This window comes from Chiloscyllium plagiosum, unplaced genomic scaffold (genome assembly GCF_037043375.1).
Source record: "Chiloscyllium plagiosum isolate Xiang-an unplaced genomic scaffold, Cpla_swu_hap1 HiC_scaffold_3, whole genome shotgun sequence".
Lineage (NCBI taxonomy): Eukaryota > Metazoa > Chordata > Chondrichthyes > Orectolobiformes > Hemiscylliidae > Chiloscyllium > Chiloscyllium plagiosum.
Window position 1 is genome coordinate 74,120,622 of NW_028270141.1, and position 15,614 is coordinate 74,136,235.

Here is a 15,614-nt window from a genome sequence, read left to right on the forward strand (position 1 = left end):
TCTGCCCAAATCTGCAATCTCTCTATAGCCTGCTGTATCCTTTGACAATCCTCTTCACTATCTGCAACTCTGCCAATTTGGGTATCATCCACAAACTTACTAATCAGACCATCTACATTTCATCCAGACCATTTATATATACAAACAAAAAAGATCCCAGCACTGATTCCTACGGAACACTAAAGTCTCTGCAGAGACTTATTATTCAGCCTGTCCACACTCTACTCACACTATTTTTACGATCTTTTGATCTCTCTGCCTATAAATTATGTGCCTGTGTGCTTCTCTTCACTCCACCTGATGAAGTGTAGTGCTACGAAAGCTCACGATATCAAATAGATCTGTTGGACTATAAACTGCTGTTTTGTGACTTCTGACCTTCTCTGACCAAGCCAGTTTTAGCATCCATCTAGCCAGCTGGATCCCATGAGATTCTATCCTCTATACTAGCCTGCCATTAGGAACTTTATGAAATGCCTTACGAAGTTCCATGTAGATAACATCCATGACCCTTCCCTCATTAATTATTCTTGTCACCCCCTCAAAAAATTCAATCATATTGGTGAGACATGACCTTCCCCACATAAATCTATGCTGCCTATCACTAACAAGTCCATTCATTTCCAAATGTGAATAAATCCTGTCTCTCAGTATCTTCTCCAACAGCTGCTCCAACACTAACATCAGGCTCACCGGCCTGTAATTATTAGATTATCTCTATTTCCCTTCTTAAACAAAGGAACAACATTGGCGATTCTCCAGTCCTGTGGGTTCTCTCCTGAAGGCCAAAGAGGATGCAAAGGTATTTGTTAAAGCCCCAGCTATTTTCTCCCTTGCCTCCCATGGTATCGTGGGATAAATTCCATCTGGCCCTGGGGACTTGTCTATCTTAATATATTTCAAGGCATCCAACACTTCCTCCTTTATTATTTTGATCTGGCTGAGAGTATTCACACATCTTTCCCTAACCTCAGATTGATCTCTTTCCTCACTAACTCCTTGGGTCCCATCCCCCCCCCCCCACCCCCGCACCTTACTAGTTTAAATCCTCCCAAGCAGTTCTAGCAAATTTCCCTGCCAGTATATTAGTTCCCTTCTTGTACAGGTCACTTCTACCGAAAAGAGATTCCAATGATCCAAAAATGTGAATCCTTCTCCCATACACCAGCTCCTCAGCCATGCATTCATCTGCTCTATCCTCCTATTCCTGCCCTCACTAGCTTGTAGCACTGGGAATAATCCAGATATTACTACCCTTGAGGACCTCCTTTTTAAATTTCTGCCTAACTCTCTGTAATCTCCCTTCAGAATCTCAACCTTTTCCCTTCCGATATCGCTGGTTCCAATGTGGACAATGACCTCTTGCTGGACCCTCTCCCCCGTGAGAACATTCTGCACTCTCTCTGAGACATCCTTGATCCTAGCACCAGGGTAACAACACACCATTCTGCTTTTTCTCTGCTGGCCATAGAAACGTCTGTCTGTACCTCAGACTACAGAATCCCTAACACAATTGATCTCTTGGAAGCCGACATACCCCTCGTTGCATTAGAGCCAGTCTCAATACCAGAAACTTGGCTGTTCGTGCTACATTCCCTGAGCTTGAGTTTTTTTGAACAAGTAACAAAGAGGATTGATGAGAGTAGAGCGGTAGACGTGACCTATATGGACTTCAGTAAGGTGTTCGACAAGGTTCCCCATGGGAGACTGGTTAGTAAGGTTAGATCTCATGGAATACAGGGAGAACTAGCCATTTGGATACAGAACTGTTCAAAGGTAGAAGACAGAGGGTGGTGGTGGAGGGTTGTTTTTCAGACTGGAGACCTGCGACCAGTGGAGTGCCATAAGGATTGGTGCTGTGTCCTCTACGTTTTGTCATTTCCATAAATGATTTGGATGCGAGCATAAGAGGTGTAGTTAGTAAATTTGCAGATTACACCAAAATTGGAGGTGTATTGGACAGCGAAGAGGGTTACCTCAGATTACAACAGGATCTGGACCAAATGGGCCAACGGGCTGAGAAGTGGCAGATGGAGTTTAATTCAGATAAATGTGAAGTGCTGCATTTTGGGAAAGCAAATCTTTGCAGGACTTATACACCTAATGGTAAGGTCCTAGGGAGTGTTGCTGAACAAAGAGACCTTGGAGTGCAGGTTCATAGCACCTTGAAAGTGGAGTTGCAGGTAAATGGGATAGTGAAGAAGGCGTTTGGTATGCTTTCCTTTATTGGTCAGAGTATTGAGTACAGGAGTTGGGAGGTCATGTTGCAGCTGTACAGGTCATTGGTTAGGCCACTGTTAGAATATTGTGTGCAATTCTGGTGTGCTTCCTATCGGAAAGATGTTGTGAAACTTGAAAGGGTTCAGAAAAGATTTACAAGGATGTTGCCAGGATTGGCGGATTTGAGCTATAGGGAGAGGCTGAACAGGCTGGGGCTGTTTTCCCTGGAGCGTCAGAGGCTGAGGGATGACTTAATAGAGGTTTACAAAATTATGAGGGGCATGGATAGGATAAATAGACAAAGTCTTTTCCCTGGGGTCGGAGAGTTCAGAACTAGAGGGCATAGGTTTATGGTGAGAGGGGAAAGATATAAAAGAGACCTAAGTGGCAACGTTTTCACGCAGAGGGTGGTACGTGTATGAAATGAGCTGCCAGAGGATGTGGTGGAGGCTGGTACAATTGCAACACTTAAGAGGCATTTGGATGGGTATATGAATAGGAAGGGTTTGGAGGGATATGGGCCGGGTGCTGGCAGGTGGGACTAGATTGGGTTGGGATATCAGGTCAGCATGGACAGGTTGGACCGAACGATCTGTTTCCATGCTGTACATCTCTATGACTCTATAATCTCAATATTCCTGACATCACTCTCTTTGGTGAATACTGATGTAAAGTACTCAGTAAGGGTCTCACCCATTTCCTTCGACTCCACACACAACCTTCCTCCTTTATCCTTTAGTGTGCCTACGTTTTCCTAAACTACTCTCTTGCTCCTGATATATGCACAAAATGCCTTAGGAGTCTCCTTAACTCTGCCAGCCAACAATATTTCATAACTCCTTTTAGCCTGCTAATTCCTCATTTGAGCTCCTTCCTACTTTCTCTATATTCTTCAAGGACTTTGTCTATTTTAGTTACCTTGACCTTTGGAATGCTTCCTTTTGTTTGACTAAACTGATAATTTCCCCCAGGCTCCTGAATCCTGCCATTCCTGTCTTTCATTTTCACAGGAACATATCTGTCCTTCATTCTAATCAACTGGTCTTTAACAGACTCCAACATATTTGATGTGGATTTACCCTCAAACAGCCGCTCTCAATCTACCTTCTCCAATTGTTGCCTAATTCAGTCATAGTTGACTTTCCTGATTCCTGTTGAAGGGCTTATGCCCAAAACATCGATTCTCTTGCTCCTCGGATGCTGCCTGACCTGCTGTGGTTTTCCAGCACTACACTCTCAGCTCTGACCTCCAGCATCTGCAGTCCTCACTTTCTTCTCATAGTTAGCTTTCTCCCAATTTACCACCTTAATTATGGTCCACACTTGTCCTTACCCATAAGTATCCCAAAAATGTATGGAATTATGGCCATTATTCCTAAAATACTCCCCCCTTGAAACTTTGATCACATAGCTGGGCTCATTTCCCAGTACCAAGCATAGTATGATACCCCCCCTCTCTTTGGACTACCCGCATAATGTTTCAAAAAACTGTCCTGGAGACATCTAACAAATTGCTCCCCTTCCAAACACCCATCATTAAGGGAGTCACAGTCAATATGGGGGAAGTTAAAATCACCTACTGCAACAACTCTGCCATTATCACATCTTTACATAATCTGACTACATATCTCTTCCTCTTCAGCGTTGTGAATGCACCCTTCCTATTCCTGAACTCCACCCAAAGTGTCTCGCTGCATGATCCCTCCAGGGTGTCCTCCCTCAACACAGCTGTGATATGCTCCCTAACCAGTAATGCAACTCCCCTACCCCTTTTGCTTCCTCATCTGTCTCATCTAAAACATCAATATCCCAGAACGTTAAGCTGCCAATCCCGTCCCTCTTTCAACCACGTCTCTGTGATAGCAACACCATTATAATTGCATGCATTAATCCAAGCTCTCAGTTCATCTGTCTTCCCTCTTATACTTTTTGAATTGAAGCAAATATAATCCAAGCCTCCAGATCTGCTGAGCTCAGCAACCTCTCCCTAACAGTTCTTCCTCTTCGCGATATTCATCTCAGTCTTATGTTCTTCTCCAGTTTCTTTACTTACTGACCTGCTGCTCCAGTTCCCACCCACCCCCCCCCTCCCCCCCCCCCCCCCCCCCGCCGTCACACTAGTTTAAACCTCTCAAGTGCCACTATAGAACCTCACTGGATATTGGTGCCCCTCCAGTTTAGGTGCAACCCATCCTTCTTGCAGTGGTCTCCACTTCCCTGAAAGACATCCAATAATCTAAATATCTGAAGCTGTCTCCCCTACACCAGCTCTTTAATCATATATTCAATTGTACTCTGTCTCTGTTCCTTGCCTCTGTAGCACGTGGCATGGCGAGTAATCCTGAGATGGCTAGAGATCCTGTTTTTCAGTTTACTGCCTAACTCCCTGAATTGTCATTGCAGGACCTTGTCACTTGTCCTGTCTATGTCATTTGAGCCAATATGGACAATGACTTCTGTCTGCTTACCCTCCAGTTTCAGGATGCCCAGTACCCACTCAGATACATCTATGATTCTGGCACCAGGGAGGCAACATCCCATCCTGGAGTCTCTCTCGCAGCCACAGAAGCAACTATCTATGTCCCTGACTATCGAATCTCCAATTACCATTGCTCTACTACGTTTTGTCCCTTACCTCTGTTCAGCTGCTGTTGCTGTCACCTGATGGGCCAACCTCAGTACCCAAAACTTGTTTGCTTGTTTGACAGGAGAACGGCTGCAGGGCATTCTTGTACTGACTGCCTGCTACATCTAGAGATCACCTATCTTCCAATACATTGGGTGTGACCATATTTCTCTCACTTCTATCTATTATGCTCTCCACCATTTGTGTGCTCCTTAACATCTCCAACTGCTGCCCATGCCAATCCATTCATTCGGTGAGCAGCTGAGTACACTTCCTGCGGATATAATTATCAGGAGTGCACTCAGTGTCCATGATTGACCACATTTCGCAGATGGAGCACAAATCCCTTCCAACTGAAATGACTAACACTCCAGTGGTTGTTAGATTACAACCTATGACAGATTGAGAGTAAACTGGAGCATGGAACTCCAAAGTAGCTATGCTGGCATCAATTAAACATCGCACGCTGCTTGGTATCATGATCTGCCTGCTTCGCACACTGATGATAAAATCTCAATGAATTTCCAGTACAATATCCAGTATATTTCATATCAGTATGAGAAAAGAATCTGATATGAAATGGTTGATATTTTCGAATTTAAGAACTTTAATTGTTTAGTAGTCAAGCTTAAATGAAACTAACACAGCTATTTTGAAGCTCTGTCATCTATTTTACTTTTAATCTCCCACAGCTTTCAACACCATCAAAGGACCCTTCACCAGTATTACTTAAAGAGATCATCAACAACTTATAGATTAATTACCTCAATGACTCAGGGCCAATTAATGGATGGATTATAGTTATCTCTGAAAGAATTCTGAAATGTTATTTTAAAAACATGAGATTTATTTAACAGTTCTTAATAATGTTGATATATTATTTTGATTGTAACAAAATATTTGCATTAATCAGGTTCTTTATTTCTTATTGTTGAAGTTAACAAGATACTGCTGGGTTTGAAAGAATTGAACAGCCTATGCATATCATTGTAAATTAAACATACCATTAATGATATGTATAGATTTATGGATACTAATTTTGAGGTTCGGATATTACAACATCATGAGAATGAAGCTCAAATACAGAGGTTAATCAACATATTTTGTGAACCAGCAATGCTTCAACTAAATTTAAACCATAAGGCAAGTGAGTCAAAAATCTAGATTTTTACAGCCACAAATCAGGCAGTTCGCCAGTTCCCAGAAGCAAACATAAAATAAAGAATCATGTTGAATCTCTTCGAATTATATATTTGATATTTAAGGACTTTCTGAAAGAAAAGCTGAAGTTCTTTTGAAAATATTTAGACATTTGCTAGATTGTGAAAGAGGATTATCATGTGATTTCTTGGAAATTAAGGAAACAGTTTAATATATGCTGTGAATGATCCTTTTTATGGAAATTGAGCAACATTAGAAACAGCTAAGGAAAGTTTTCAGTACAATAAGAGATGGGGCTTACTCCCTTAATAACTTAGGGGGGTGGGGGGAATGGTTTTGAGAGAACTAAGGGCCTCTACATTAGTCGTTGCCTCATATTCCTCTCTGGACTTGCAGTCCTATTCTACAGACCCAGGAGTCATAGTAAGGAAGACATCTTTGAGGCTGCCAGACAGTCTCCTGCAAACCTGTTCTCACTGGAAGTCCCTGGAATCTAACAGAATCCAACTGCAGTCCCCAGGTTGCAAATGGGTTCCGTTCTGGAGTCCACTTATTAGTCAATTTTTTTGCAAATCAGTGCACAGTGCAGGACAATATAAAGAAGCACTTCTTAACTACAGGAAATGCTTGTATGTCAGGTCTTTAAAGTTACAATGCTGTATGAGATCACACTCGTAGCTAGGAGCATTCATAAATTGGACAAGCATAAATTGGGGAATCTTCTGTACCAGTAATCTAGTCTACATGATAAAGCCTGAAATAGTGCATTGTCACCAATCTCCGGAGCCTCAAATGAAAGCCAGTCAGAATCGAAACGGACGTTTATCATTCATCTATGGCTGTGTTCCATTCAGCTTCATCAACAGCAAAAAGTGGGCATGAGAAGTCACCATATTCTATACTTTGTTTCCAGACTCTTGACCCACTTTTTTTTTCCCTTTTTGCATTTTGTCTTAAACCTCTGACTCAGCAGTAACTTGTCTTTTTATGCTGTGTTTGGGTATGTATATGTGTGCAGGATTAAGGGAATATAGTTCTAATTCTCAATCCTAGTTTAGGTGATAACCAAAATATGCCACTTGCTTTAAGAATAGGTTTCGTTGTTAATAAACAGATTATTATGAGTTCATTAAAAGAAGGCTGGTTGTCATTAATTTTCTTTGGGATGGAAGCAATAAAGAGAAGCAATTAACCATTCTGGAGATGGAATAAACACATTTACATCAATGGTGTTTTTGATGGAGTAGTTGACTTAACTACTGATGCCTTCCTCTTGTCATAGTCTTCATAGTGGGCAAGACATCATCACACCAGCCTCAAACATCATGGAAAATGCTCAAATGCACAAGTCGGAAATCCAAACATCATTTTAAATAACTAATTAATGAGTCATTGTGTTTGTTGAAGAGCTTATGTCATGCATTTTTTTGTTCCTGTCTGCACTTTGCAAACATTAAATAGGAGGAGGTTTGGCAGTTATTTACAACAGTTTTCAAGGGCTAAAGAGCAGCCAGTCACTGGGATCATATCATAGCAGCACATGGCAGCAAATTCCTTTAGTGAAGGTGACAGAGTATGTACCTTTTTTAATCTCAATTTTACATTTCTGATTGCCATGAAAAAAAAGCAGAGACTGAGAGTGTGGGGCCTTTAAATCTGTAGCTGTGACAAACTTCCTGCTCACAGGATAACCCTCTGTTATTATTATTTGGGTCGAGATTCCAGCTACACTGCTGAGTGGCTGCCTTCCTGATAGAAGCCACTAATTGGCAATCCAACACTTGATTCACTGAATGGAGATTGGGGCTTGGAGTGAACATATCACTCACTTTCTATTCTGCTAAAAATGTAAAATGGTACAAAAAGAGGTCTAATGACCCAACATGTCTATGCCCACTGTCAGTGGAACAATCTAATCAGTTTCATGCTCCCACTCTATCCCCTTAAGGTTCTGCAAGTTTTTCTTTCTTTGAACTCATTGATCGCCTCTGCTTCCACCATCCTCTTTGGTAACAAGTTGTTATGTAAAACAGTTCTTCCTCATTTTCCCCTGTGTCTCCATCCATAGTCCTTAAATCTTAAAATGCACTATTTCAGATTTTACCATGTAGACAAGATTACTGGTATAGGATGTCCTTGATTTATGAACATCCAACTTACGAACATTCATAGTTATGAATGTGATCTCATACAGGGTTGTAAGTTTAAAGACCCAATATATGAGCATTTTCTAATTAACCGACTCAGAGTTGTTATTATACATCTCTGGATTAGGTGGAAACTGAAGCCAGACCTTTTGGCTCGGAAGTTAAGACTGCAGCACTGCAGTGCAAGGGCCCTTTCCTTAGGCTTTGTTCCATCAGCTATTAACAACAACCTCTCCTAGTCTACCTTAGCAAATGTGGTTATAATCTTGTACACCTCCATTGGAAATTCCTCTTCAATCTTCTTTGTTGCAAGAAGAACAGCACCAGCTTGTCCAACCTGACCTAATCTTCGAGATGAATGAAATATTTTATCTCTTTCATAAATTGTGGTTTGGCACCACTTCTAAAACAGGTATCAATCTATAACACGTTTGTTCCTTTAAAAGTCACAGAACAGAGTTGAATGTTGTGTTGAAGAATTCACAAGAAACAAGTGAGTACTGATTTAAATTTTACCAGTATGTAAAACATGTCTGGAGATGCAATCAATCAATGATCCTTGGCCTGATCAGTGAAAGTGACAGATAAAAGTTAACAGCCAATGGTGCGCACAGATGTATGTTTACAATGTATTGATAAATAAGAACGATTATAAGATGACAACAGCAAACCCAAAGGTTGCAAATTCGGAAGCTGCCCATTTATATATATTTAGTTAATTGGCAAAGATATGGGCAGGAACATGTTAAATCAGATTTACAAGAGTTCTGATGAAATAACTTGCCTTGGATGCCGGTGCTCCAGTATGCACAGTAATTAGATGTGGATTGCTAAACTTCAAAAGTGTTTCAGAGGCTGGGATCATTGTCTTATTGATAATAACAGTTCCAGGCAGCAACAATTAAAATGCAATTAGAAAGCAGGATCCAGGGTAAGATCACGTGCACACTCGCGTTTTGATGATAACACTGTCACAATTAGTTTCCAAGGGAACCGCCTGCACAACACGCCACTGATCCCCGAGCAGAGCAGGGCATGGTCTTCTTCCCTAGTCCCAGTCCGGGTGCACTCGCTCCAAAACAAAAAGACCTGGTGGGTGTTACCGACCTGCCAACATCTTTCCAAAGGCCAGTTTAAACGAAATGTCTGTTTACGATTGCTGGAAATCTGAAATTAAAAACAGAACATGTTGGAGGTACTCAGCAAGTCTTATCAGCATTTCTTAATGAACTGCTGAGTATTTTCAGCATTTTCGATTTTTATTTAAGTTTACTTGACATTAATACTGCGAGAAGACTTGCTATACTCCAAAAATTGCGTTACAACATGTCAGCCACAGAGTGATAATTCAATAGGGATGCTAAAATTAAATTTACTACAATCTTGAACTAAATATTAACTCCTTTTATATAAATTATAATTTATATAAAATGAGTTAATATTTAGTTCAAGATTGTAATCATACGTAGAACGCATTGAGAGAAAGAAACATGCATTGGTAAATAACTTGCAGCTTTTTCCTTAACCAATAACATCTCCATCACTGGTACCTCTTTTAGTTTTGAATTTAATCTTCTGACATCAATTAGTCTTCATCAATTTTACAGAAACAAAATGGCCTCCTTCTGAACCAGTTAAAGTGCTGAGAATACACATCTTATTAACTATCAGATTTTAAGGGTCAACTTGGTGTTTTCCAATGTGCATTTCAAATATCCAAGTAGACCATGGTGTTACTGATGTTACAACTGTCTCCTTTTCTGTAGCTGTCAGACTATCATGTCCAGTTCTCTATCTCTGCTCGATGTTCTCTGTTTTCTTCAAAAAGAGAACTAAAGTATGGATAAGTAATGGTAATATGATAAATGGATGGATGGAGAGCATTTGGTGAAGGTGAATATCAGGGAGAGATGTATCATTGCACAAAGATGGGGAATAATGTCAGTGGTGGTTGGGTGAATGAATTGACTACGCAGAAAGAAAAATGCAGATGCCAAAATCAGAAACAAAAACAGAAATTTCTGGAGAAACTCAGCAGGTCTGGCAGCAAAGGTGGAGAGAAAGCAGGCTTAAAGTTTCAGATCCAGTGACTTATTAAGAAGAAGGGTTCTGAAGAATGTTGCATACACAGAAGGGTGTATTTACAACAAGGTATGTTAATGTGAGTGATGATGTGCTGAGACAGGTTTGAGTAGGCAGATGGAGGATTTCGATTGATACAGAAGAGTGCAAATGAATATGCGACTACTCATCTTTGCCTTATTGCTGACATTATTAAATCACTTCTGGCATTGAGCGGTTGAAGCTAGAACATGTTTCTGCTGCTGACCTGATATCATACTCCAGCCATGCCATCCATGTAGTGAATTAGCACCCTGCAGGCCTTTCACAACTTCTAACATTACAGCCAATTGGTGCAAATAAAACAAAGTGCCAGCCCTTGATCATCTGAAATCCATTCTGCAATTCCTTCTGTTGTACTTCTGTATAGGATGGGCTGAAAGGCTAAAATTGTTGAAGATATTCAACAACTGCATGATCTTGAATGAGTCCTGTGGACATTCCCGTACGTGCTGCAGACAGCACAATCAAAACTTGTTTTCTGTACTAGCAAGCAGTTTGTCTGCTGTATCTGCTTTTTTATGCTGGCTGTTCCATTGAGAGAGAGTTTTGTTCCAAGATTCAGACTTCACCTCGGGCTGGGATCATGAATAATGCCAGAAACAAATCTAAGCCTCCAGATCAGCTGTCGACCGAGGAGTCCCCGATGGGCAGAAGGGTCTGAGGCTTGTTGCTTTTTCTCCTATCTTTTCCACTTATTATTATTACTTAATAAACGTTCGTTGTTAAGCAAATTGTTGTTGTCAAGTCTTCTTTAACCGAATCTGAAAAGAACTGCTTGGATACACTTTGTGATCCACGACACTTTTGGCGACAAGGATAGGATTGAGGAAAATGTTTAAGAGAAGGGAAAGGCAGCCTGATGCCCCAGAGACCTTCCGTATTCCAGGATGGGAAGCAGCAGACTCTGGTTTCGAGTCCATAACTAACTTGTGAGTACAATTAGCACTCCCACGAGAATGAGGTACAGTTACAGCCAGAAAGAGAGAGGAGGGAGTGTTATTCATTCAGGCTGTGTTGTACACAAGTGCTTGCAGGATGCAGGCTTCCTCAAAAGCAAGATCAGCGTACTTCAAATTGGATGGATATTTTCATCTGCTTTCTGTTCTACATGTATGGAGTTGGAAGAGTGACAGGCCAAGGAGAGGCAGCTTGAGGCTGCATGGACGGCGGTAGAACAACATAACCTCATCCTAACAGAAGCAGTTAAGACAACGCAAGAGAGAGCTGAAAATGTGGAGGAGAAGCAAAACCAGATAGTATACCATCTGGCTACGGTACAACAGAAAAAGAGAACAAAACATTGCAATTGGAAAGTTGACCCAGTCAAAGTACGCACGCTATTAACCTCGCAATGGGACCTCAACCATTGGGATGGAGACATTTGGTATTCATCTGATTCAGAGTATGAATGGACAGATGGGGAAGGGAATGCTTCACCTCTGTGGATGACCAAAGCACGATCCTAAATAGCAAATAAGGCTAAACAAGTAGGAGGACAAAACTCACAAAATCTGAGAAGAGTGAGAGATTACTTTGTGTTCAAATTGCAGGATTTGAGGTCACACTTTAAGCAGAAATCGGGTGAACTCTTGGCTGATGCGTTCATGGAACCAGGGTGCTGCCCATATTATGCTGAGTACCACAGAGTGAGGGAATCTGGGAGCATTCAATGTTGATCCACATATGAATAGCATTTTTAGAAGATTAGGCAGACTGGATCGTTGTGGAATGCATTGACATAAGCAGTAGGAAACAAGTACTCTTCCCCGATAGGTTGGTAAGGTGATGTTGAAAAATGGGAGCGCATACCAGAAGGTATAAAACATTTGAGGGATTTGGCTATACAAGTGGGTATGCATTCTCAAAAGTTCCAGGGTCCAGACCAGGAAGCTTTCATAGCCAGAGTAAGGAGCCTGCTAATGTGAAGTGGTCCAGGCTGGATGAGAGGTGCCTTGTTAACCCTAGTAAGCCGGGGATAGGCAGTGGGACATGTATGTTTGTTAGAGTTAGAGGATGTGGAGGATGGTAAGCAAAGAGTGAGCGACAAGGTGGAGATGGGGTGGGTTCGAAGCAAAAGGTAACCAGAAGAGAAATGTTTGCAGCATTATTGAAAGCAGGAATCAAGAGCAGTAGGATATTCGGACTATCTACGGATACCATGTACATTATGTGGAAGATACAATGTTCTTCAAAGGATAAGGAAGAGAGACTAAATCAGATGTGGAGGGAGGAAAGGAAACCACACCGACTGCGTCTCCACAACATCACTATACCCTAGCCTGGAGGAGGTCAGGCAGTTGTGGTGAGGCAGTCAGCCAATTGATAAGGGATGGTGCCAGGAATCCAGGATCTGTGTGAGTGTATTTGTTGGGACAACCGGAAACCCGAGGCTTCATGTCCCTATTACTGTTTATTGAAGGAAGGCAATGTACAACAAGACATTGCGTCATTAAACACTGGGACAGAAGTTACTATTATACATGGCAATCCACATAGACATGTAGGGCTCAGAACCATTATTAATGGATTTGTTGGAGCAATAACATTGGCAGTTAAAACAAATATTAGAATGGCCTCAGGGAATGGACTCTCACGAATAGTCCTGGTATTGATATCCAACATTCCAGAAAAGGTTATCAGTATAGTCTTATTAAGAGGTACCACCTTGCAAACCTCTCTGGACAAATTCTCATTTGGGATATGAGCTGTGATGGTTACTATTGGCAAGACAAAATGGAAACCACTCATTATTCCTCCACTGTCTCAGGTGATTTTGATGAAACAGTATCATATTCCGGGAGGACACAAAGAAATTGGGGATACTATACAGGGTCTGTTAGCTGTGAAGATTGTGCCATATGCAGTATCTGTGTACAATAGCCCTGAATGGCCTGTAAAGAAGCCTGATTGAAGTTGACGAGTGACAGTTGATTAGCACCAACTTAATAAATATGCTCCTCCATGTCGATGGCCATGCCTGATGTGGTCACTGTTATAGAAATTTTGTCACAATAGCTAGATGCCTGGTATGCCGTTATTGATCTGGCAATTGCCTTTTTCTCAATACCGACAGCCCCAGAATCACAAGCTCATTTTGCTTTTTCATAGGAAGGTCGAAAACATACCTTCTGTCAGCTACCACAAGTTCACCTACAGAGCCCAACCTTATGGAATGGGCCAGTACTAAGGGACTTAGACATGTGTCCGCTGCCACCAGACATTCATGTAGCACATTATATTGATGACATCTTGATCCATGGACCAACAGAAGCTGCTGTGGCGGTAGTTGTAGTCACCACAGTGCAAACAACGCGAGACAGAGGCTGGGAAGTAAACCCAAAAAAAGATGCAGGGACCAGCATAATCATTGCAGTTTTAAGGCATTCAGTGGACAAAAGAGGTTAGAAACATCCCTGGAAAAGTAAAGAATAAATACAAAAAAACAGTTGTTCCAACTAGCAAGGCTGAGGCACAGAAGTTTATATGTCTGCTCAGATATTGGCGCAGACCTATACCTCACGACCATATTGCTAAGACCTTTAAATGCTATTACTCGAAAGAAAGCTTAGTTTGAACGAGGCAATGAACAGCGGAAAATATTTATGGCCGCTAAAGATGCAGCACTAGCGTTGCTCCAGCTCCTTGGATATCTGGCTTACCCTTTTGAATTACAAATATCAGCAGTCTCAGATGTAGCCACATGGAGCTTATGGCAGAGACAAAAGGGGAAAGCAATACCTTTGGGCTTCTGGTCCAAAAAACTGACTGAGGCAGCTATGCATTACACACCATTTGAAAAGCAACTTCTGGCGTGCTAGTGGGCCCTAGTAGAAGCTGAAGGGCCCTGGTAGAAACTGAAGGGCAGCCAGGAAAGGGAACAAAGTATTCCTCAGACCTGAATTACTAATTCTGAAGTGGGTGTTACCTGACATTGCAACCCACAAGGCCGATGGAGCCCAACAAAGCTCCACTGTAAAATGGTATAAAGCTGATCTAGCCAAGAAAGGAAAATAAGGCATTGCCAAACTCCATGAACAAATAGCTGAATACCCACCAGGTGAACACACTCCAAGTTTTGACCTGGCCATACCTGCATCTCCCGTTCAATAGGGTGTGCTGTTTGAAAAACTGCCTGAAGATCCTCATGATTTGGAGGTGCTGGTGATGGACTGGGGTGTACAAAGTTAAAAATCACACAATATCAGGTTATAGTCCAACAGGTTTATTTGGAAGCACTAGCTTTTGGAGCGCTCCTCCTTCATCAAGTGGTTGACAACCACCCCTGATGAAGGAGCAGCACTCTGAAAGCTAGTTTTTCCAAATAAACCTGTTGGACTATAACTTGGTGTTGTGTGATTTTTAACTCTGAAGATACTTGTCACTTGGTTCACTGCTAGATCAGCACCTGGAAGAGTGTCCAAAGATGGTGTTGAGTGGCTGTGTTTAATCCCTCCACACAGACAATTATCCATAGTGAAGGAGATGGGGGAATTGAGCCAGTATGCCGAATTGGAAGCTGTGGCCCTACTGCTGCAAGAAGAGGGCTGGTGTCTGCACTTTTATATTAACTAATGGATGGTGGCCAATGAATTGGCTGTATGGATGCCAAACTAGCAGTCAAATGACTGCAAGATTGCTGGAAAGCTCCTGTGGGGAACAGAACTATGGAAACAAAAATGGGCAAAGGCACAGCACATGAAAATTACTAAGTACCATGTTGATGCCCATGTGAAGGATGGCTCGGAATCTGCTGGTCACAACAACACTGTAGATGGAATAGTAAAAGCCAGAACAGTTGAAGATGCATTTGGCGAGTATCACACTTGAAAATGGGCTCCTGAAAAATCAGGACATTTAAAGTATCACAGGACTGCAATGGGCAAGAGATTGAGGTCTTCATTTAGCAGCTGATCTGGTGAAAGAAGTCATTGGCAAGTGTGAGATATGTCAAAAGGACAACGATGTATCACTGCCAATCAAGCCAATGGCACAAATCAAGCAGGAAGATCAGCCTGCTCATATCTGGCAAATTGACTATGTTGGTCCATTACTGTTACAACAACGATATCAATATCTGTTAACCATGGTGGACACTTACTCTTGGCTAATGTTAGTTTTCCCGAAAACCAAAGCAAATCAGAGTAACACTGTTAAAGGCCTAGAGCAGTTGATATCCTACCATGCTGAATCATCAGAAATATAATCAGATAATGACTCACACTTTAAAGGTCAAAAGGTGCAGCAATGGACTGCAGACGATGGGATGCATTGAATGTTTCACATTCTTTACTACCCTCAAGTAACTGGCATTGTAGAATGAATGAATGGGTTATTAA

The 15,614-nt window shown here is 41.7% G+C and overlaps 1 protein-coding gene across 1 annotated transcript in view; it reads right to left on the reverse strand.

The window, feature by feature from the left end:
- Positions 1–15,614, reverse strand: part of LOC122548648 (axonemal dynein light intermediate polypeptide 1-like) — a 49,471-nt gene that overhangs the window by 23,432 nt on the left and 10,425 nt on the right. The window contains exon 2 of the mRNA XM_087976633.1: positions 14,992–15,115. Within this exon, the coding sequence (XP_087832759.1) occupies positions 14,992–15,115 (124 nt within the window). The remainder of the gene's footprint in view (positions 1–14,991; positions 15,116–15,614) is intronic.